Below are 22,838 nucleotides of genomic sequence, written 5' to 3'. Positions count from 1 at the left end.
GGTCGGGACACATTCTATTAAATACACCCCTCTTTCCTGCCCATCAATACAATAAAACAGTGATATGGAAAGAGGTTTTTCTTTCCCTGAAATTTCGTCAAGGCCCCCCCCCCCCCTCTACTCAGATGATTCGAACTCTGAACCCGTGTCGTCGTATCATGCTGCGTTGACCATTCCACCACTGAGGTAGGTGAGAGTCGAACCCAGAACCTTTGAAAACCACATTTCTAGGTGTAAGGTTATTCTTTCACTGATGTTCAAAATCACCAAAAAAATCGTCAATATGTTTTCTTTTGTTTGTCTAATCACATAATTAATGCAGAAAGTTTTATTAAATTGATGGAAGGAATGCGGACCTCTTCTTCAGGAACAAGAAGACCTTGCTTTTACCATACGTAGACATACTACTACGTTTGTACGTATAAAATTGTGTAACTGAAAGCTGCATTCGTGTGGCGCTGCTGTCGATCAACAGAGAGCAATCTACAGCTCCACCTGATGCAATATTTACGAAGTTGTCGCAGAAAGTGGGAGGGGAAAAGGCTATCAAACTACCTCGTGACGATATGAAACTTGTTGTACTTCATTTGTTTGCAAGTTCATAGAGCGAAGTGCCGGCGAGATGGACGGAGCGTCATGTATCGATGTTATGTCGTGTTGTGTGTTTTGAGTGCAATTTTGTTCACCAGCGTTCTGACGTTACCCACATTGAATATTACTTGCCAACGGAAAGAGTGTGGCTGTGTATTTTCTAATGGCAGCGCTGTAAACTTGCTTTCTTTAAGCAAAATTACAAGGCCTCCACGGTGAGTATGCTATATTAACAAAGTTATAATCTTCTTTTGGTTTGTTTGATAACGCATTGATTTAAAACGCAGTAAGATGTGCGTGCTTGCTCGTGTAAACAAATCCAGTGGGAGGAAATTTGCCGTTCTTGCATCATGTATTGCCTGTCATTACCTGTAAACCGAAAATGAATTTTAGCGTGAGCTGTAATGATATAAAGATGACGATTTTCTCCTGCATGTCAAAGGCAACAACTTCAGTAAATGATTGAATGGAGATTCTTTTCCACTTATGAAATTAGACCGGAATTCTGATTGTTGGAAGTATTTTTGTAAATAAAAAAATGTAGGGCAACAGGCTCAGTGGTGCTACCCCTGTGTGGAGGGGGTTAGCTGATGCGGAATATTTTGGACAACACGTAGGGTGAAAAGGAGGGTAAAGTGTCTCATGACGAGTGATAGACCAAATAATTCATTACATTGCAGTTAATTTACTTAACATTTTTCTATCTGTAATGTGAATGTCGATTTTATCCACATGAAGATTCATGAACAAGCCTGTGCCATCACTCTTAAGTATTTTGCTCAGGTGGGCACAAGGTTCATGTCAGATGAGCTCCTTTACGGTGATTGTGCCTGGTAAGAATTTATTTCAATGTTACATGTCGCTATCTTAAAATGCTTGTGTATGTGACCTAAAAAATTATATTGTAGGCTATAGGGTCAATACCGAGAGAGTAGAAATTTAAAAAAAATATTTTATAAATTGCTAAGTGTTTTTTCTTGCAGCTCAAAATAAGTGTAATGTTGCTATTGGCGAAATGCGTGAGAAAGAATTTGGAGATTTCTAGATTTTGGATTCATTACATAGTACTTCAAAGTTAACATTTCAATAAATACGATCTTTCCAAAAATAGTAAACCGAGTTCAGCGACATAGCAGCATTTCGTGAGGCCCTTGGCGAAATTAGAATGCGAGGGCCGCATCCGTTCTTTAAATTTGAAATCTCATTGTGAATCGTTACAAAATCTTCACGGATACGTCAGCAATTTATCATATTTAAGTAATAATAACAAACTACTGATAAAAATGATATTTAGTAATTTCACTCGCCCTAAAAATGTCTTTTCTGGGAACTGAAATCTGAAGCTGTAGGCCGGCCCGTACCCAAGGGAGGGGCCGTAGGGGCCATGATCCCCCTCGAACTGTGAAATAATATAATGTGAAGATGTAAAAACCTAAGAAAATAACATTGACGATTTTTCAGATTGTGCAATAATTTCGATTCCGTCCTTGCATACATGAATTAGTTGTTTGAGGAGAGGCAGGCTCCAGAAGTCTGCAGTCTGCAACATGGAGTATTTTTTTTGTTTTATAACCATTTATGCAAGTCAACAAGACATCCCGATTTAGTCGCGACAGTGAATTATTTTTACTCACCATTTAATTTATAAATATATTATTTTCTAACCATAGAATTATCATGGCTGTTCAATGGTGCTGGTGTAAGAACATTTTTAAAAATTGAAAACATTGTTAATTTGCCGAACACAGTAATATTCAAATACTTTTGATAATAACAATGTTCGCATCTGTTAAGTGGCGCTTTTATTTCAATCCATTATCATCACACTGTGGAAAACAGACTGAATGAAAATACAATCAACATATTACTTTTGCCGTTGGGAGTACACTTTCCATTAGCTACAATACTACCATAACATTGGTAGTATTCCAACAGAATTTCGCCGACCATCGTGATGGAGCACGCTACGATGCCATAATCCCATAGGCGTAGTTAGGTAGGGGGCTAATCCCCCCAGAGCCTGACATTAGCCCCCCTCCCAAACGCATGCGGCATATGCACAAATAATTAATAATTAAGGAAAGATAAACTGCAAAAATAAATAAAAATTGATCATGAAACTTTCTTGTAGTGTGACCGTCACAATTAAGAAAAGAAGTTCAAATCATGTATACAACAGGGTGCGATTTATTCTCTATAAAAGTTGGAAGTCCATGTGAATTTTATGGACCATATGTACGGACAAGATTTAAAAGAATCCACCTTGGAGCGAATGGCAAACAATAATGTTGTTGCTTTCAAACAATAGCGGCTTGGCATACAGTGTCAACATAAATGGAGTATTTCAACAATGACTTCCTACAATTGACTTTTCTGAAAACGAAAAAAGAGCCGTCATTGTAGAGACATGACCTTGTAATCAAGGGATCTCTGGTTCGTAATCTGGTGGAGGCACATTGCACAAAGGTTCGGATCCAATTTTAAACTGTAAGTCCAGTCCCGATTAGCTTATGTGTGCATAAAGTGGACTTAAAAAATAACAATTCATTGTAGAGACTTGAATAGAATAACAGTTTTTATGGGGGAAAGGCGTCAGAACAAAGGAAAAAGTAAAGTTAGTTCCTGTGAATCTGCATTGCGTATGAGTCATTTAAAAAATGTAAACTTGACTGGCGTGTGAATGTAAATGTGTTGCGGTCGTGTAGAAGCGCTTCAATCGCACTCAAACACTTTTTTAAATGATCATTATCTATAGTTCATTAGTGGAATCGTTCCTTTTCAAGTCATTTGTGTACGTTGCGCCACGTCACAAAAAAAATGCAGATGCAAGGGACTGCGGTGCGAGTTGAAAGTTGTGTTCAACTCTCCTACTGACGGGTGAATTTTCTGCATCACTTCTAATGATGTTGCACTAGGTATCTGATGTATCTCTTGGAGTCTCAGGTTAGATTAATTGTTCTGGAGGTAAAAAGAAGATTATTTGTTGATTCAAGTGACCCACAGGAAGATTATCGTGGAAGGATACGTGCTTATGCTGGTTATATAACATCATCTATTGGATATTGGAATATCATTATTTGATGTTTTGCTGATACGTTTTTGTGAAAAAGTCACACCCTGGATTACATAAAAGTTGTTTGGTTGAGAATTTTCATTTAAAAAAACTTCGCGATTATCTAAAAGTGGCAGAAGAGCGAAGTAATATGAAACAATCAATCAATCAAAAGTTTAGTTTTAGAGGATAATTGAATTGCAACTTTCTGTATCCTTCACGCCAACAATTATTATTATTATTATTATTATTGCATGTTTAGTATAAGTATGTTCTTTTTTATATTTTGTTTGTCATAACTCTCTTCAGGCGCGTGATAATTATTTTAATGAAACATCAAATTTATTCTTAAACCTATATATAGAGAACAAGAATAGCGTTCTGGTCGTGAATAATTCAATAATTTACGAGGTTCTCAATTTCGTAATAGTCTGGAATTCTTGCTTTCCCGTTTCCCTAATTAATTTCTTAAATCCGAAAGAATAGGTTTAACTTGGCGGGGGTTGGGGGCACAAATTGCACCCTGGTAAATAGAAGTTCATTTTCGTTTGCATAAATTGTTGTATTCGGCTAAAACTGAAGGGTCTTTTTCTGCAATGGAGCATGTTCAATTGAAAGTATGGCTACGATCAACCATGAGGCAAGGCACTATTGAACATAGAAAGGGAGGGGAAATTTATAGGGAAGAGAGAAAAAAACACAAAATAAGACAATTATGTAATTTGTAATATCCGTGTTTTTCCACAGAACTAATTGCTTATGCTTTTCAGTGCTTTGCCTTGCAGTATCATAATTTGTTCATTACTATGAACACTGGATTACTCAATAATAACATGCTAAAATTATACCTTCTTTATCCTAAAGAAGAAATGTGTTCTTTAATAAATTTGCAACCATCTATAATAGTGTATTTATTCCTTCCATAAAAGAAACAATCGACATAAACATAATTCTATTTCTTTATTGACAAGATGGTGTGAGGATCATCTGTTTCGCAAAGAGAATGGGCATGATGACTTTCGTAATGGAAAAAGCATCAATATTGTTAGCCCCATTTACCCCCCTCCCCCAGTGGACGGACGAAACTACGCCTATGCATAATCCCTGGTTCGAATTATGGGCTGGGCATGGGTTTTCTTTGTGAATGTCCCTTTATCAATTTCATCATATCATCACTCACCCTCATCGTCGCGATCAGCCGAAACTCTCAGAAAATAACTTGATCAATCCAACTGTATTTCGGATCTTCGCAGTGTTCTACATTTTCAGATATACCCCCCTCCTCCTAACCCCAGGGTTGTTAAAGGTCCAAGAATTTTAAATAAATTCAATTCCGGTAATCGTAAATGGGTTCTGGACCGTAAAGAACCTTTCTATCTGTAAAGTATTTCAATTCGGTCTAGAAACTTTTTTTCCGGATGAATTTAAATACGGTGCAGGAACAATTTTTTCGAATCAATTTAAATTCGGTCCAGGAACTTTTTTACAGGATCAATTTAAATACGGTACAGGAATATTTTTTTCCGAATCAGTTTAAATAGGGTCCAAGTTCCGTACCTATTGAAATGAAACAATACGCAAATTGGATCGAATTTTAAATTGTGCGAGAGAAAAAAGGTTTCAGTTTTATTCAAGAACCCAATAGAATCTACGTATATTAATTATTTACTTTATTTTATTATAACCATTTTAATTGGAAGTTAAATTGGTTGTTGGCCCTTCAACAACCCTGCTTCTCATTACGGACCTGAAGAAAAACAATTATCCACTTGTGAACATGAAAGACTAATCCAGGTGCTGGCTATTTCGAGAATCTAAGGAACGCGGCCATGCATAACTGTAGAAATGGGCGAAACGCTGCAATCGCGTTACCCCTCTTCATGTAGCCCCATTCTCTCGCGCGTTTCTTCCCTTAGTTGAGACCTGTCGAGTCACTACTAGCGTAGAGAGTTGTTTTCGTTGGCTTGCTTGTTACCTTCGTTGAAAAGAACGTTTGAATAGCCATCCAATCGTGCTGCAATGTAAATCTTAGGGCAACCAAGTGACGAACGAAATTCTTTAGAACACGACACTGGTGACGTTGGCACCGGAAAAGGTTGGCAATCAACAGCCCCATTTGCTCCGAATTTTCTTGCATAAAGAACAATTTCCCTTGATGTAGCAACACTGCCCGTGCCTGTTGTGATATCTGCAGCTTCACGTTACCTCATCGAGAGCTCCTATTGGCTGCGGTTCCTGGATCGGATGGCGGAGCGACACGTGACGGCTTTGTTTGAACTCAATGTGAAGTCACTTTAGTACGGTCCATTGCGTTATATAACACTTCGACGAGGGAGGTTTTTGAATGTGACCCACGAGAGAACAACAGCTTTATGATTTATTTCCTGCGCTACGGTTTCTACAACCGCAGTGCGACATTCCAATGTAAAACGTACTCCCGGACAATTTTAGAAAGCAACTTTTAATCGGCCAACCCTGGTCCAAGAATTGTAAATAAATTCAATCCCGGACTGGGAGAGAAAATCAGCAAACGTAATTAAGTTCTAGACAGTGCAGAATCTTCTCATATTTAAAGCATTTCAGTTCGGTCCAGGAACCTTTTTTCCGGATGAAGTAAAATTCGGTCCAGGAACCTTTTTTCCAAGATCAATTTAAATTCGGTCCACCTTTTTTCCGGAAGAATTTAAATTCGGTTCAGGAACATTTTCCCCGCTTCAATTTAAATACGGTCCAGAAACCTTTTTTCAATGAAACAATACGCAACTTGGACCGAATTTAAATTGTGGTAGAAAAAAGGTTCCGGTCCTGCAGCGGTTCCTGGACCTTCAACAACCCTGCTTAACCCCCGCCCCCTAAAATAAATCCTGGATACAGGTCTGCTGTAGGAAGGAATGAAACAACGCAAGCATTTAAATGCCTCACATTTGCTTCGTGGCAGTTTGGGATGCATTATTGTTTACTTATTAGAATCCGGAGTGCAAGGTTCATTGAAAGAAGAAAGTACAAGACGAAAGTGAGTTTTTATACAATAAAGGAATAAATGGGTAAAAAAAATTCCAAGCAAGTTGTCTTGAATGTTTGCGTAAATGTTTCACATGAGATATACGACGATAGTAGCCTGCCCTCATTTTGCCATCTATTCTTGCCTTTGACATTTTTTGTTTTAGGAATACGAAGCCCAAAGGGGGTTATGACCCTCACCGACTGCAATGTTCGTAAGTATATCGCCTTATATCCGTGCGTATTGGCACTACCATCGGACCTCCATCTGCAGAGGTCTGGAGAAAATTACAGAATATAAAAAAAATGAAGAGGTATTTGTATTCCTGCTTGTCTAATATTTTTGTCTTCAAAGCAGAGCCCTACTTGCCCTGGCGACTGATGCAAAGAAGTCTCCGAAAGACCAAAAAGTGGTGAAAAATACTTTTGCGCCCATTGATCTATCATTTTATTATTAATTTCAACTTGCAAAGCAACGGATCTAAAAAAAAAATCTGATAGCTTTGCTCGTAATAGTACATTTTCTGTAAGAGCTTCGTCCCATTTGTATTTATTCAATAAAGACCAGAGGCGTACCCAGAATTTTCGAATGGGGGTTTTAGTTTACATATTCTTTATTCTTTTTTGTAGTAGCTAGTCCTCATTTTGTCATCTTTTCCTGCCTTTGACCGTTGACGTTCTTTTCTTAGGAATATTGGGCCAAAGGGGTTTGTGACACCCCATGAGCACACCACTGCTAAACACAGTTGCAGTGCCTCCACAATGGCAAAGTGCATTCGACACGCATATGAGGCACATTGCAAAGTAGTTCGGATCCCACTTTAAACTGTAGGTCCAATCCCGATTAGCCTATCTGTGATTATCTTCTTACTGGAAATCCGTACTGTTTTCAACTGTATTCTACGGTGAATTGGAAATGTACTGAAACCCAATTGGAGGCCTGCTGTATGGCTACTGTACTGTATCAGTAGGTCTACTGTACTGAAGAAGAATGTGAATAATAATGCATAATACTTATCATAATCTTTATTTATCCGTTGACCCATTTTTCCATGAGTGTGTGTTATAAATTTCATATATTGACTCCAAGCATAGATAGTTTTAACTCTTGATTTAAAAGTACATTGGAAAATCTGATTATCTTCTACATTCTAATGAATACTACTGAAGTCACTTAATGTATAAGTGAATAGAAGTCTTTCTAAAAACATTAGCAGTACAGTTCATCAACTGAAAACTGCAGGTATTCAAATCACCCTCATAGAGGGAATGGCGAGCAGCGACAACGAATGCAGCGCCTCCAGTCCCTGTCAGTGGACAGCAGCACATACGGGATATCTGGCAAGGGCTGCCAGCAGTAGGCACACCATGCAGTGGCGAGAACTGTACCAGGGTAAACGTCCAAACTTACACCTAAATCTCTGACATACGTTGTCATTGCAATACCAACTTAGGTGCCGAGCCAGCCCTGGCACTGCCTGATTTTTTGCGTTCTCTGTTTTACCTGTGTGGAGCTGTTTCTCCTAGTGCTACTGCAACAGGCTTTTGATACACTTATGACGTCAACAGTGCCTAGTTTCTCCTAGTGTAGAGTTGTAAATTATCTTATGTTTTGACATACATACTATGCAGAAATTTCAGCAAAAATTTCTAAAACATTTGCAGGTTCCGGGGCATTCCTGGAGAAGATGGTGCTCTGTACTTCTTTGATCCATGCACTCCATTCTCCATTGGACGTGAAAATGAGACCTGCCACCGGGTTGTGGCCTGTGCCTCCTTGCCAAATCCTGGAGGGTTGTATGACGATGTTCACATTGGACTGGGCGAAAAAAGCACAGCCACCTTCATCCTGCGGGAGAACATGCTTGCAATTCACTACATCATGACGAAGAAGGAAACTTTGTAAGTACGTCCTCACTCTCTTCAGTGTTTGCAAGTAAGTTGTAACTGGTAATGCAGCTTCAAGTAATGGCTACTTTTAGAGGACTTCTAACTGCAGTGACGTGCGGTGACGTCGACACTTGGGGTAGCAATCAGTGGCATGCTCAAGGGATGGGGTTGGTGTGGGTCATACCTCTCCCCCCTTTAGGACACAGTATTCCTAAAAATAGAACATCAATAACAGGAAAAGATTGCAAAATGATGAATGAGTACTAAAAAAAAGTACACGTAACCTCCACCCCCATTCGAAAATAAAAAAAAGATTTGATTTGACTACTAAGCCAGAGATCCTGGGTTTGAATCTCTGCTTGACCATGGGTATTCTTTGAGTGTGTCCCTTTATTAATTATATTGTATCATCTTCGCGATTAGCCAATAGTGGCGGAGAAGCGAAGTAAAATAAACCAAATCAAGCAATCAATCAATGATTTGACTTGATTTTTGTTACTTAGCGCCACTTTTTTCTCATATTTGGTTAATTGCGAAGATGATACGATAAATTAATGAAGGGACAAACACAAAGAACACCCATGCCCAGGTCGGGGTTCGAACCCGGAACTCCTGGTGTTGTAGCACGCTGTGATAACCACTCCCCCACGGTTGGTTGATTTAGTGTTTTAAGTCCACTTCATGCACTGAAACAAAACAGGTAACAAAACACACTTTTTTTGTAGTTTCTTCAATAATATTAATTTGGCTTCTTGAGATACATTTTTCATTTCAAATTATTTCATTATTCACTGCAGAGTACAACACAGGAACAAGAATGCACGCTCATCACAGGTTCGAATCCCGGTCTGGATTGTTCTAGGTCCCTTCATCAATTACATCATATCATCACTCATCCTCATTTTCGCGATAACCAAATGTGGCAGAAAAGCGAAGTAAAATAAACCAAACCAACAACCATATGAACGTGCGTTCTCTTGCCCAAATAAATACATCTGTTGGAGGCCAAAAGATTAGTATATTTAAATAAAACACTACTAAAATGAGAGCGAGAGAGAACCTTGAGCAAATATTTGTAATTTAACCATTATATATTCCATATTTGAAAATAAAATAAAGAAAGCATAACATTATTGTCTGCACATAACACATTCCCATTTCATAAATAAACTACATCCCATAAAGTTATGTAAATACAGAGAACATAAGTACTGCAGAAAAATTTCCCTTGAGTTCTTTAGAGGATTTACAAATAATCCAGGGAAACCAATCCCCTATCTGTCCTATAGGAGATAGACTGGGGGACCTGAAACCACGGGCTTTCAACCATTGCAGCGGGGGCGAGGGGACAAGGGAGGTAGAGGCAGAAATCTTCCTTTTCCTTCGACCGGCCGTTTCTACCTGGAAACTGGTCAGGCAGAAGAAGAGCGAGCTAGGGTATAAAGCCAGCTTTGCCCGTGGATCACACCGATGGACGAGAAGCGCGTGGAAAAGAAAGTGTTGCATATGAACTGTGGCTTTAACAAGACAATAAATATTGTGATTTGAAAATAATTATAGATCTGACATTGATTAATCTATCTCTGCTAGACTAGCTACTCCTCAGTGCACGTCACTGTCAGTGGTCGGAAGTAGCGCGCTACTTGTAGCGTTGCTACTGTAGCTAGCTACATAATTTGTGCCAATAGCTGTAGCGGCACTACATTTTTTAAATTGTAGTTGTAGCTATAGCGAAGCTATATATTACCTCAGCATTTTGAGGTAATTTTTGAAAGTGGCAACGGCGTCAAAAATAAACTACAATATTGCTTACTTTTGCAAGAGATTCAAAAAGACAAAGTCCATTTCATGGAAATACAGATAATCTAGATTATAAATATCTTTATATCGCAGGTTATAAATATCTGCGTATTTTTTTCATTACCATCTGAATAATTCCAATATCCAGATAACTAACTGGCATATATGAATATATTCCGGTTAATAGCCATTTCTTTTATCTGCATCACTATTTTGTGGAGAATCATGCCGCATTTGCTACACTGCCAGGAAAAAAATGCCCCATTTGTGCCACCCCTGGAACAAATCCTGTGGATATCGATGGCATAACAGACAGCAAAATATCGATAATTACTGTGTAAAACACAACTTACAGTGCAAAAACGAGCAATCCATTTTCTACTAATCTGACAAAGCAATAGTGCCAGCAATCAATGGTTCAGTACGTTAACAGCATTGATCATTGTCGGTGTATAGGATCACACTGGCAAGAAATTATTGCTACAAGAACGATAATGTTTCTGGAATTACAATTATTTGGTCATAATGTTTGTTCGCAAATTTTAAAATGACAATATGTTTAGAAGACTCGGCTTTGCACATCAGTTTCCTCAGTATACTTTATCATATTGTAAAAGAATGTACGAGTTATTGACTTTCCTGCAGAAATGACAATTTTCTTTTGTTAAAATACACAGTTTTCAAATGTGTGTTTTTTCCTACGTTTGCATCCCTTTTCTCTAACTTTTTCTAATCATGGCAATGAGGATGCATTGTTTATTTAGTTATGCTCTTATCTATGGCTGTTTTCTGCCACTTTTGGCTAATTGTGAGAATGAGGAAGAATGATGAATGATGAGCATTGTGGGGAATGTAGGAGCAGGAGGATCCCATCCTCCCAACTAGGCATCTTTCCTATTATTTGTTTTGAGTTCACTTTATGCACAGATCAGCTGATCGAGACTGATACGAACCACCATGTGCCCTCCACCGGGTATCGAACCTGGGCCCTTTGAATACAATGTGACAATTACAATTTCCACTGTGTCTTCGGGAAAGCATTTCCAACAAAAAAACTTACGTAAAGCATTGCTCCACCTGTTTCTAATTTATACCATTAGAAGCATCACCCAACTATCTTCAAGGATCGAGCAAATATCCGCCATTCCTCCAAATAACATTCTGTTTAAGTTAAGAAGATTAAATTGATAATATCACATTATTATCTTATTCCCATTTTGCGCAACACGTTATAGTTTATTTCGATACATGTGATATTCTTCCAATTAATTTTAAAAATAAGTCTGTCACATAAATATTTTTGATACGACAATAAGAACAACACAGATACGTGTAAGACTTAGTTTTTTGAATTGATATGCTACTTACAAAGGTACTTTATTCTCAAACACTTTAGTAAAAATATGTAACTGAAGTAACACTGCTATAAAAATTATAGAATGAAGGGAATCATGGTAATAAATAACAGAATGTATTTTTCAGTACGTACAACTATCATACTAGGGCTTCTTTTGAATAGTCATATAGTTGTTTTAAGTTTTTAATACAGAAGTAGCGCAAAAGTAGCGAAGTAGCGAGTAGCGAACAGGAATAGCGTAGCAAGCTACTTTCTGGTAAATGTAGTTGTAGCTGTAGCGAAGCTACATTTTGGAAGAGTAGCTGCAGTTGTGGCGAAGCTACTTATAAAATGTAGCGTTCTGATCACTGGTCACTGTCTAACTGTAACTAGATATTTTTAGAAGTAAGTAGCTGTAACTTTAACTGAGTTACTTTTTGCAATAGATGTAATATTATCAATAGTTATTTTGATTGTTAGTTTGACACTTAAATTGTTAACTTGAAAGTTTGTAACATGGAGCTCTGTTTCAAACTATGTCTCTTCTCTGTATTCCAAGGTGAAAGGATTTTCATGCAATTGCCTGAGGTAAAGAGGTAGGCTTCATTCCACGCTAAATTTAGAACATCCACACTTATTGTAATTCGTCATTTCTAATTGGGCACAAAGACCTTATTTTGTTTGGGTTGATTTCTTCTTTCGTATGGAACCTGGTAGTCATGCTAGAATAGTCATTGTGGAGGGAGTAGATGTTGTTGAGTGTGGAATGGAAAATAAAGAAACACATACAAGTGGAATTGAAGCTAAGTAAAGTCAAAGTGCCGTGGCTGGCATACAAACGATTATTTTAATTTAAGGGCACAGAAGGAAGTATAAGTTAATAATATAGATGTATTTGCCATTCTCAGTGAAGAAGAGAATATTGAAATATTTTTTATGTGTACTTGAGAGTAATTTATTTGCACCTGAGAAATACAATTCATGCAAACTTAAACTTAGCACAGCTAAAATAAGTAGGAAGTTTTATGCAGCAAAATGTAAATATAAAAAAATTATAATATTCATCATTACATTTTTTAAAAATTGTTTGACATATAAAGGACACACTCATTCTGTTTAAAATAATTACTAAGACAGCTGTCACAACATGTACCTTCCTTGGTTAGAAATTAAATTTGGTCGATCTCAATTCTTCCTCAGGGTTGGAAAGACTTTTAACAATATATAATAACATTTGTCTAAAATTGATTAAAATGTGTAAAATTTAATCAAGACCATTCTGGTAGCATGGTTAACTATTTCCTGATCTACGACACTCCACATTTTATCACGACTTTCTAATGATCCTCATGAAGAATCTAGTTCATCCAGAATTTTGGATAATAAGAGTAAGGTACATGTTAACTTTGATATCATAAAAACACTAAGTTGCTGACCAAGGCAGTTTATTAAGATAAAAAAACACTTAACAGGTAACGTTTCAACCCTGTATCAGGGTAAAGATCATTTTAGTTTAGTTCTTCGTCTGAGGAAGAACCTGGTACAGGGTTGAAACGTTACCTGTTAAGTGTTTTTTTATCTTAATAAACTGCCTTGGTCAGCAACTTAGTTTTTTTAATATGGAAAAAAGGCTTAATTATATTACAATTTGATATCATTGACACATTATTCCACAACTACTCTTTTTGTGTTTTGTTCCAATTGTACTCTCTTCACTTCACTCTCTCCACTCTGCACTACTTGATTGTTCCATCTGCTCCTTGCTAAATGATGACCTCACTGGAAGCTATTTTCAATGCTGTCTGCTTAGTTCCTAATTTATACAATAATAATAATAACCCATGGGGTAGAAGCACCGCAAAGGGCAGTGCCTACCTACTGATTGACGGTCTCATCCAACCAGTTACAGGGTTTGATGTGTGGTCAACACAACAAACTCCATCATTGTTGTAGGTTTTCTATGACCTGATTACGCTACTCGTTCATAGCTCCCCAATTTCCTCATGAAGGTAACAGTTGGGCTGAAAAGTTCGTAGGCTGACTCATAGATGGCGTTACTAGAATTAAATCCATGTGATTTTTACTTAGTACTAACCTTCAAAAGATATGTGTATAAATTTCACAGCTGCCGGATAATTAGTTCGTGAGATATAGCATTGTGAGTGAAGCAGCTTTTGTTATTGTGAAAAAATGGATAAAAAAGAATTTCGTGTGTTAATAAAGCATTGCTTATTGGCGAAAAAAAATACTGTTGAAGCCAAGGTTTGGCTTGATAAACATTATTCGGACTCTGCACCAGGAAAATCAACCGTTGAGAAGTGGTTTGCTAAATTTAAACGAGGCGAAATGAGCATCGAAGACAATGCACGCAGTGGACGCCCCAAAGAGGCTGTTACCGACGAAAACATCAAAAAAGTCCACAAAATAATTTTAAATGATCGTAAAGTGAAGTTGATCGAGATAGCTGAGACTTTAAAAATATCAAAGGAACGTGTTGGACATATTGTGCATGAATATTTGAACATGCGAAAGCTGTGTGCAAAATGGGTGCCGCGCATGCTCACAATCGATCAAAAGCAACAACGTTTTGATGATTCGGAGCAATGTTTAGCAATATTCAACCGTAATAAAATTGCTTCCCCATCCACCATATTCTCCAGATCTGGCCCCCAGTGACTTTTTCCTGTTTGCAGACCTTAAAAGAATGCTCGCTGGAAAGAAATTTAGCACTGATGAAGAGGTAATCGCCGAAACTGAGGCCTATTTTGAGGCTAAAGAGAAATCGTACTATAAAAATGGCATCGAAAAATTGTATGACCGCTATAATCGTTGTATCACCCTCGAAGGCAACTATATTGAATAATAGAATCGAATTTTGTCAAAAACATATTTTTTACTATGTTAGCCTACGAACTTTTCAGCCCAACTGTTAAGTGGCCAAACAGAGGCCAAAATCTCAGGAGAAAAGTTGTTATGCTTCCCCCAGGAGACTCAAACCTGCACGCACCCTATAGCCAGCTAATTTACATAATAATAGTTTAAAATTATTTTTAAAAAGGCATAGGCATTGACAATGGATCTGGAAAGAAATTGAAAAATGATTAGTAGAAAATTCCTTCCATTGAATGTACTCTATTATAATTTCAGCTCCTCCGTAGTCAACTTGGTGTGCGACCCATATGCAACGAATGCCACAATGACAGCACTTGGTCTCGCAAGCTCTGGCATATACGAGTTCAACCTGACAAGCATCTGTGCCTGTCCAGACCTCTGCACCAACAACGGACCTGTGCCGAGAGCAGCACCAATAGGACCTGCTGCCCCAACGAATGAGCCAGAAGAAGAACTGTCTGTTGGAAGCGTGCTTGTTATAACGTGAGTTCTCAGTTGTGCTAAAGTATTTAAAAATACTGGTGTAGCACTGATGCAAGGTTTTTAGTTTGAGAAGTAATGGGTTAGATTAATATTGTGTTGTCATGGGAGAATATTATTTGTTCTATTAATGGGGACTATCTATCTTGTAGTCCAAGTATTGGAGAGGGGTGCATCATAATGTCAATACAGATTCTGAAAAGAGGAAGAAGGAGAATGAAAAATATTAAGTTGTTACAACATTTCTTACTATAAGAGCAGCGCTTAAAGTGAGGGGGATGGTATCCCTCCATCTAGAAAAATTTCCTCAAAGCATCCCCCCTCCCCAAGCTGTCTAATTGTCACCATGTTAATTTATAGGAGCACTCCCCCCAGCTAGTATCCACATGACTCCAGATAAGAATGTCCACTTCAAGTGCTGTCCAAAAGTATGTATGTTTTGCAAAAGGAATACCGGATATAACCATCAAGCCATTAATGGTGACATGAATCGTAAGGTACAAGATTGGAGAGCATGGAAGTTGCAATGAAAATCCACCCAATGAACAGAGAACAATGATTGATAATAGTAATAATATGTTATCATATTAAACATATAAAATGAACATTCCATCTGCAGATTCACAGTAACCTTTGGCAACAAACATTTAACACTGCTACAGTAAACATAAAAAGTTCAAAATATCGTGTATTTATTCTGTGAAATTCAAGAAGAGCCCAACGAAACATGTGGACAATTGAACGATGTAGTGAAGTAAAAATCTTATTTCCTTTAGTCTTTGTTAACAAAATTGGCTCCATTAAGCAGAAGTGAAAGTAGAAGCGGTGGAAAAGGAAGCAAGAGGGAGCAGATAGTTATAATTCTAGGCACCAAGAACAGGGTGGGGAAGGGGAGTTCTGAAGTATCTGCTTGGAGTGCCTTCTTTTAAGTAGTTGCCACTTAATTATTGTTACTTTCCTCCTATAAGAATATTACATTTTAATAAATGAGCAGCTTGGAAGTAAAACTAGATAACTCGCAAAATGATTGGAATGTGAAAGTTGTCCATTGCATTGTGGCTTATTGGTTACCTAGATGTACTGCCTGTTTCTGCCAATTACCAACTACTGAATGAACTTTGTTCACTACTGTGTAGCAACTGCAACAGGATACTAGGATCCAAAGTTAACTTAATTTTGGATTGAGTGTGGGTTAATATTATAATTTGCTTTCTCTAATTTTTGAGAATGACTAAGGGTACCATTGAAGAAAGAAATAATGTATTCATATTTTCCTTCAATATTTTTATATTACTTTGAAAATGTATTGTGTTCAGATTTTTTAGGCATTTTTAGAATTTACAATTAAGATACCATTTACAGATGACATTTCAAAATTTCATGTTAGAAAGAGTTCGTTATTAAAAATAATAGGTGTGCATTTTATTTCTCACTGTGTAATTTTTGTACTGCTAATCAGTTGCATCTCTTACATTGTTTGCACCTGGAAATTTTTCTAACATCGGTTGATTGAACCAGTTTTCAGAACTACAATGAGATCATGGTCTAAATATTTTAAGTATGTGAGGATAGTACATGAGGATATTTGTTGTGCTCAGTTCCTAATCTTAGCTACTGTAGAAGAGGACAGATGTGAAGGAAGCAGTTTGATCCATGAAAGGAATATACAACAGGAAGTGGAGTTAAGCAACAGTGTTGGGAGTTATGATTCATTTTCCCATGAATCTATATTATTTATTTCACTCCACTCTTGCTTATAAAATGATCCAAGACAAGAATCTCTGCATGGGTGCTCTAAAAATAAAATCATCTAAAAATCTCTTTACAACAATTTTGGTGCTCTTTCCTTTACTTGCAAGAATTATAAAATCATTGGTATTATTATTATTACTATTTTTATATATTTAGATATTGCTGAGTCTTAATGCATTTTATGTGACTTAGAAACTGTTTTGTATATTAATTTAACTTTATTAAAGTGAGGAAAATTAATAGAAAATAATTGTGGTACCAAGGGCTACTAAGAATTTGTGTTTGAGTTAGTTTTCTCTCATATTGCAAAAGATTCTTAAGAGGCTGGATGGAAGTCAGTTGGTAGAAAAGTGGCTTTTCAATCTTCTTGTGTGCCACATTCCTTTCTCATTTCTCATTGGTAGCGCATAACATGAAATTACTTTGAAATATGTAATTAGTTTCATTTATTATTTCATTTATGAACTTCCAGGTTTTTCTCAGCTGTGATATTCTACTTTTTGGAGGGTTACCTGTACAATAGGTTCTGCCGTGGTGCAACAGGAATTGAGACAATCCCGAATCTTAGCTTTTGGCTTGATCTTCCATCACTTGTCCAGGTAAGCACCTTTTTAATGTTTATTCTTCCATTTATTAGTGTGTAAAATGCATTATCTATCAATCATCCATATTGTTTCAATTCTCTCTCTTTCAACCATCTTTGTTTCATTACTAGACAACAGCCGCCTTGTGATTTATCTAAGCATGCACAAATTTCCTGAACCACCTTTCATGAAATGTATAATTGTTCTGGTGCAATAATTACCCACAGCATGCTTAAGAATGTCTTTACACCTCACTAGATTGACGGACTATGTATGACAGGAGAAGAAAGCCCTGTGACACTTCGTCAGAAATGGAAGTGACTGGTTCTGTCAAACCACTTAAACGAAAACTAACAGCTCCAAGTTGATGGACAGACTTGACTTAGAATATTGATTATTAGAATATTTGTAAAATCATAGAAAATGTGATGTTAATTTATTATTTAACATTTTTTAAAACTACACCACTTCCTCTTTCCCTAGAAATATAGGGTGAGGCAGTCAAATGGGAAGATTTAAAAAATTCACAAAAAATGGAGAGAGTAAATATTAGTTAATTTTTGAACATGAATGTACTGTGCATGAGTTGAAATTACTAGTGTAGCTGAAAAATGTTATTTTTTTAACATGGTGTCAGTAAGATGGCATCCTAGGTGTTGCACACATTGCCTAAGTCTCAGAGTAAATCTGCCCATGATGCTTCGTAGCATCTCCAATGGAATGTTGTGGATCTTTTGCCGAATTCGCTCCTTCAAATTATCCCTGGTTCTTGGGAGGGTTGTCCTTGAATACTTTGGATTTGAGGTAACCCCAGAGGGAAAAGTCAGGAGCCGGCAAATCGGGTGAACAAGCAGGCCATGGAATATCGCCGAATGTACTGATGAGACGACAATGAAATGCGAGACTAAGCACATCCATAGACACTCTGGCAGTATGGCTAGTTGCACCATCTTGTTGGAAGAGTGCTTCTTCATCTGGGTCATAGCACAGATAAGTGGTCATAGTCATCGAGGACAGGCAGGAAAAATGTTACCAATATGTCAGCATAACGTCATGGGCAGATTTACTCTGAGATTCCGACAATGTGTGCAAAACCAAGGACCCCATCTTACTGACACCATATTAAAAGAAAATTAACATTTTTCAGGTACACTAGCAATTTCAACTCGTGTACGGTACATTCATGTTCAAAAATTAAGTAAAATTTGCTTTCTCTATTTTTTTGTGAATTTTTTAAATCTTTCCCTTTGACTGCCTCACCCTATATATGACGTTAGTACATTTTACATAAATTTTCTCACATTTATGATTTTTTCAGTTACAATTTTTTTAAAGTAAAGAAAAATAACATTGCATAAAAGTTATTGAAAACATATTTTGAATAGGTAATATAAAATTAATTCATGAAAATAATGTAAAAACTTTATATTAGGATCAATCCGAAGCAGAATCATTGTAAGAAATTTCCACAATGTGAATATTACCGTATTTACTCATGTATAATGTGCACTTTTTTCCAAAATTTTTGCCCCAAAAAGTTGTGGTGCATATTATGTATGGTATAATTTAGGCAGTCAATATGAAACCATACATACCCGGAACTCCTAGTGTCAAAGCTCGCTGTGATAACCACTCCCCCATAGTTTTTTGATTTGATTTTAAGTCCACTTTATGCACAGTCAAGCTAATCAGGACTGGACCTACAGTTTAAAGTGGGATCTGAACCACTGTGTGCCTCCACCAGGTACCGATCCGGGACCATTTGCACTCCTCTACGGATGTCGGCCAACAACAAAGACGAGAAGAAAGCACTAACCATTCAGATACATAGATATCGGCAGAGCAAACTGTATTTTTCGTCAGTGGTAATTTTCAATTGGATTTTTAAACACCATCGTTGTATATGATTAATGTTTTTTGCATTTCTTGATTTCCCTAATTTCTCCATCTCACGATCTCGTTACTGAAGAATCCGGGCTCAAGCCCTGGTCTGTGCATGAGTTTTTCTTTGTATCCACCCTTCACCCGTTTAATTTAAACAAAGTTCAATGTCATGACAGAAGTTAGGTAAAATGATGGAAGAGCAACGCTAAAATAAAAAAAATACAAATAATTTCCTCCCAGTGCATCTGCAGGGCACTGTGAAATCAGGAGTCCAGAGTTTTCTGTTTACGATTGTCCCTCAGTGACTTCCATAAGCTCATTAGCTAATATCGCGATTAAATCTATACAGCTACCGGGTTCAATTCCTGGCTTGGGCATGGATGTTTGTGAGTGTCCATTCATCAATTTCATCATTTCATCACCCATCCCCATCTTCACAAAGTAGCCAAAAGTGGCACAAAAAGCAAAGTAAAATAAAGCAAATCAATCAATCAAAATCTATACAGCTATAAAAATGATGGGAGGTGGCAAAAGTTCAATATATTAAAGGGGATAAACAGGTAACAAGCCACACTTTTTTGTAGTTTCTTCAATAATATTCATTTGGATTTTCGAGTTCTGGGATAAATTTTTCATTCCAAATTATTTCAGTATTCACTGCAGACTACAACACATAGGATCAAGAATGCGCGCTCGTCATGAGTTCGAATCCCAGCCTGGATTGTTCTTTGTAGGTCCCTTCATTAATTTCATCATATCATCACTCATCCTCATTTTTGCGATAACCGAATGTGTCAGAAAAGTGAAGTAAAATAAACCAAACCAACAACAACAATAAGAATGTATGTTCTCTTGCCGAAATAAATACGTCTGTATTTATGACTGTTTAGCTTACCCATTATTCTAATAGGAGACCAAGAGATTGGTATTTTTAAATAAAACTACTAAAATGAGAGCTAGAGAGAGCGTGAGCAAATATTTGTTTTTTAATCACTATATATTCCATATTTGAAAATAAAAAGGAAAGCATAACATTTTTGTCTGCATTTTTATGAACTGGCCTCAATCATGGCTGCTCAAAGCCATAATGCAGTAGTTTGTGATGTAGGTGAAACACACCCATAGATATTTCCAGAACAATCTTTGTTTCTGTTGTTATCTTGACAAATAATTGACTGTAAACCAAACTATCTGAAAATATTTGCTTGGCATTCAAGGGTTTTGTTCCTAGTTGGCCAATCATTGATGTGGAAGATGCCGCCAATATTCAGAAGCAGAATTCGGTACTGAAGTTCTGTGTTGAACAATCATAATTTTGTTTATAGAATAATTATTATTATGCATGTTACTAGAATTGTGAAAAATCAGCTTGTTATCTTGTGGAAATTGTGGTGAGACAAGACCTTAGTTTGCTTACAATGTTGAACAGTCATTTTCACATAACTTTTCAAGAAGTAATAACACTGATCTGTGTGCCACATGCTATTTCATATAACTGGTTCAGGTTGCAAAATAAAATGTGTGATGATTGTATTAGAAGTTTTTAAGGTTTCACTGATAACATAGAACACCGTTGCTCTTAAACAGAAGTAAATTCTGAAATATTGTATCGAATGTTGGTATGTGTTAGATTACTTAATTCTAAAAGCACCCAATGGCATAGTGGTAATGTCATCACCTTGTAGTCGAGGGTTCCTGGGTTCAATATCCAGTGGAGGCACATAGTGGTTCAAATCTCACTTTAAACTGCAGGTCCAGCACATATTATCCTATCTGTGCACAAAGCGAACCTTAAAACAAAACTCAAACTCAAGAAGTTAAATGTTCAGCAGACGAATTAAAAAGGATTCTCACTACGTCTCACATTTCATGAACTTTGATAGACATTGCTCTTAATTCAGTCCCTCTGTGTGTCACATTCTATTCCTAACACCTGTTTCAATTACTTAAATTTTTACTTTGTAATATAGATTTTATTTTGCTTCTCTGCAGGATGGATGCAAGTTCACTTGGAGACAACTCGGTTATTTGTATCATAGGATGTAGTTAATTTGCAATAGAAATGTCAAATTTATTAGTCACGAAGAATACAGAAGTATATTTTTTTATATGTTCATATTTTTGGTTGCTCTTTGTTAATTGTTATCAAATAACATTTAATGGAAATCTGTAACATAATTTATTTTCTTGTATACATTTGTAAAATTTATAATAAATATCATATGCATTAAATTAAAACTGTATACTTACAGTTAGTTCAAGTTTATGTGAATTAACTGAATTTCCACTTCACTAAATGTTCTTTCCTGCAATTCAGTGAACAAGTTGGAAATTCCTAAGTCGAGGGGAAAAGGGGGGTGATGTTTGGTCTAGACTTGGAATAGCTTGATAGTTCAACATGGTGACAATGAGGCAGTGGTAGGGTAGAGGGTTGTTTGAATAACTGGGATGCTTTATGCAACTTATAGTAGCTAAGGGGGTGGCATCCCGTATGTTTACCGCACTTTAAGCACTGTGTCAATTCTTCTCAAATACAGTGCATCCAATTCATTGCGAGGTCAAGAGATTGGGAGAAGTGTGGCAGGCGGTGCTAGCGGAGATGCCGACATTTTCAACAAGTAGCATCCCGCTTATTTTTATGGACATATCTATAACATGCAGATATTTATATTAACCCTGCATTGGTCGTGCACGGTCTCTCATTCCGGGTGTGTGATTTTAACGTTGTTATTTATCAAAGATTGTTTTGTCAATACCTTTCCTCTGTCTAGCTGACAGACTTTGTTTTCAGTGTTAGTAAGATATTCGAGCCACTAGGAAGAGTTCGTCGAAGCTCCTTGCTGTCTGAGTCTATGCACAGCTATAGACGTACCTAGTTTTTACTGAAAATTTGGTATGCTGTTCCATGCCCGATTAACGAATAGTACCTTTTAAAATTTTATAGAATTTCAATTTTTAAAGTTTTATAGAATCTCAATTGTTGAAAGAAAAGATCTATTCATAATAATTGAAAATTTAGCATTTTAGACCATTAAATGCATGGTGCTGATCACGTCATCTCCAACATGGCATGATTGATAGAATGTGTGGCCTCCTATATATGCCAGATAGCATGGTGCAAAGTGCACGAGGAACTTTTCCTTTTTTGTGGTGGAGGGGGTGGACATGCCAAACTTAACCTTCCTCTATAATTGTAGCGACCATTCTAGGTTTTTAATACAGTCAACTCTGTAGGAACCATTCTACAGCATGCATAAACTTTATTTTTTTAGTGCGGTAGAATTTCCCTCACAATTGCTCTTTAACAACTAACTAACTCTCTACCCTTCTTACACTTGAAGGTTTATGGCTGTAGCAACACAATCCTTTCATCTGACCCTATCCTTGGCAAGATCAATTGAATCTTTTCCATCTTTACCAATTTCCTTTAGATCCATCTTGAGGTTACCCCTCCATCTTCAATTTTGCCTTCCTACAGGCCTTCTTTAACACAGATTTTTAATCACATGGGCTCATATTCAGCGAGTTTGGAATTATGATAAGAAATAAGTTAATTTTCAACAGAAGGCTAACTCTT

General features: G+C 36.9%; 1 protein-coding gene across 1 annotated transcript; it reads left to right on the top strand.

Moving 5' to 3' along the window:
- Nucleotides 1-536: 536 nt before the first annotated feature.
- Nucleotides 537-21,516, top strand: LOC145978644 (uncharacterized). Its single transcript, XM_083111400.1, has 5 exons — nt 537-806; nt 8,309-8,545; nt 14,817-15,044; nt 17,266-17,392; nt 21,254-21,516. Exons 1-5 carry the CDS (start codon nt 637-639, stop codon nt 21,305-21,307), a joined length of 816 nt encoding a protein of 271 aa, XP_082967526.1. The 5' UTR covers nt 537-636; the 3' UTR covers nt 21,308-21,516.
- Nucleotides 21,517-22,838: the final 1,322 nt, after the last annotated feature.

The sequence above is a fragment of the Lepisma saccharinum genome, chromosome 25, assembly GCF_977018435.1.
Source record: "Lepisma saccharinum chromosome 25, izLepSacc3.1, whole genome shotgun sequence".
In the NCBI taxonomy this organism is placed as follows: domain Eukaryota; kingdom Metazoa; phylum Arthropoda; class Insecta; order Zygentoma; family Lepismatidae; genus Lepisma; species Lepisma saccharinum.
The sequence above is the reverse complement of the archived record's forward strand: the minus strand, read 5'-3'. Positions and strand labels throughout refer to the sequence as shown.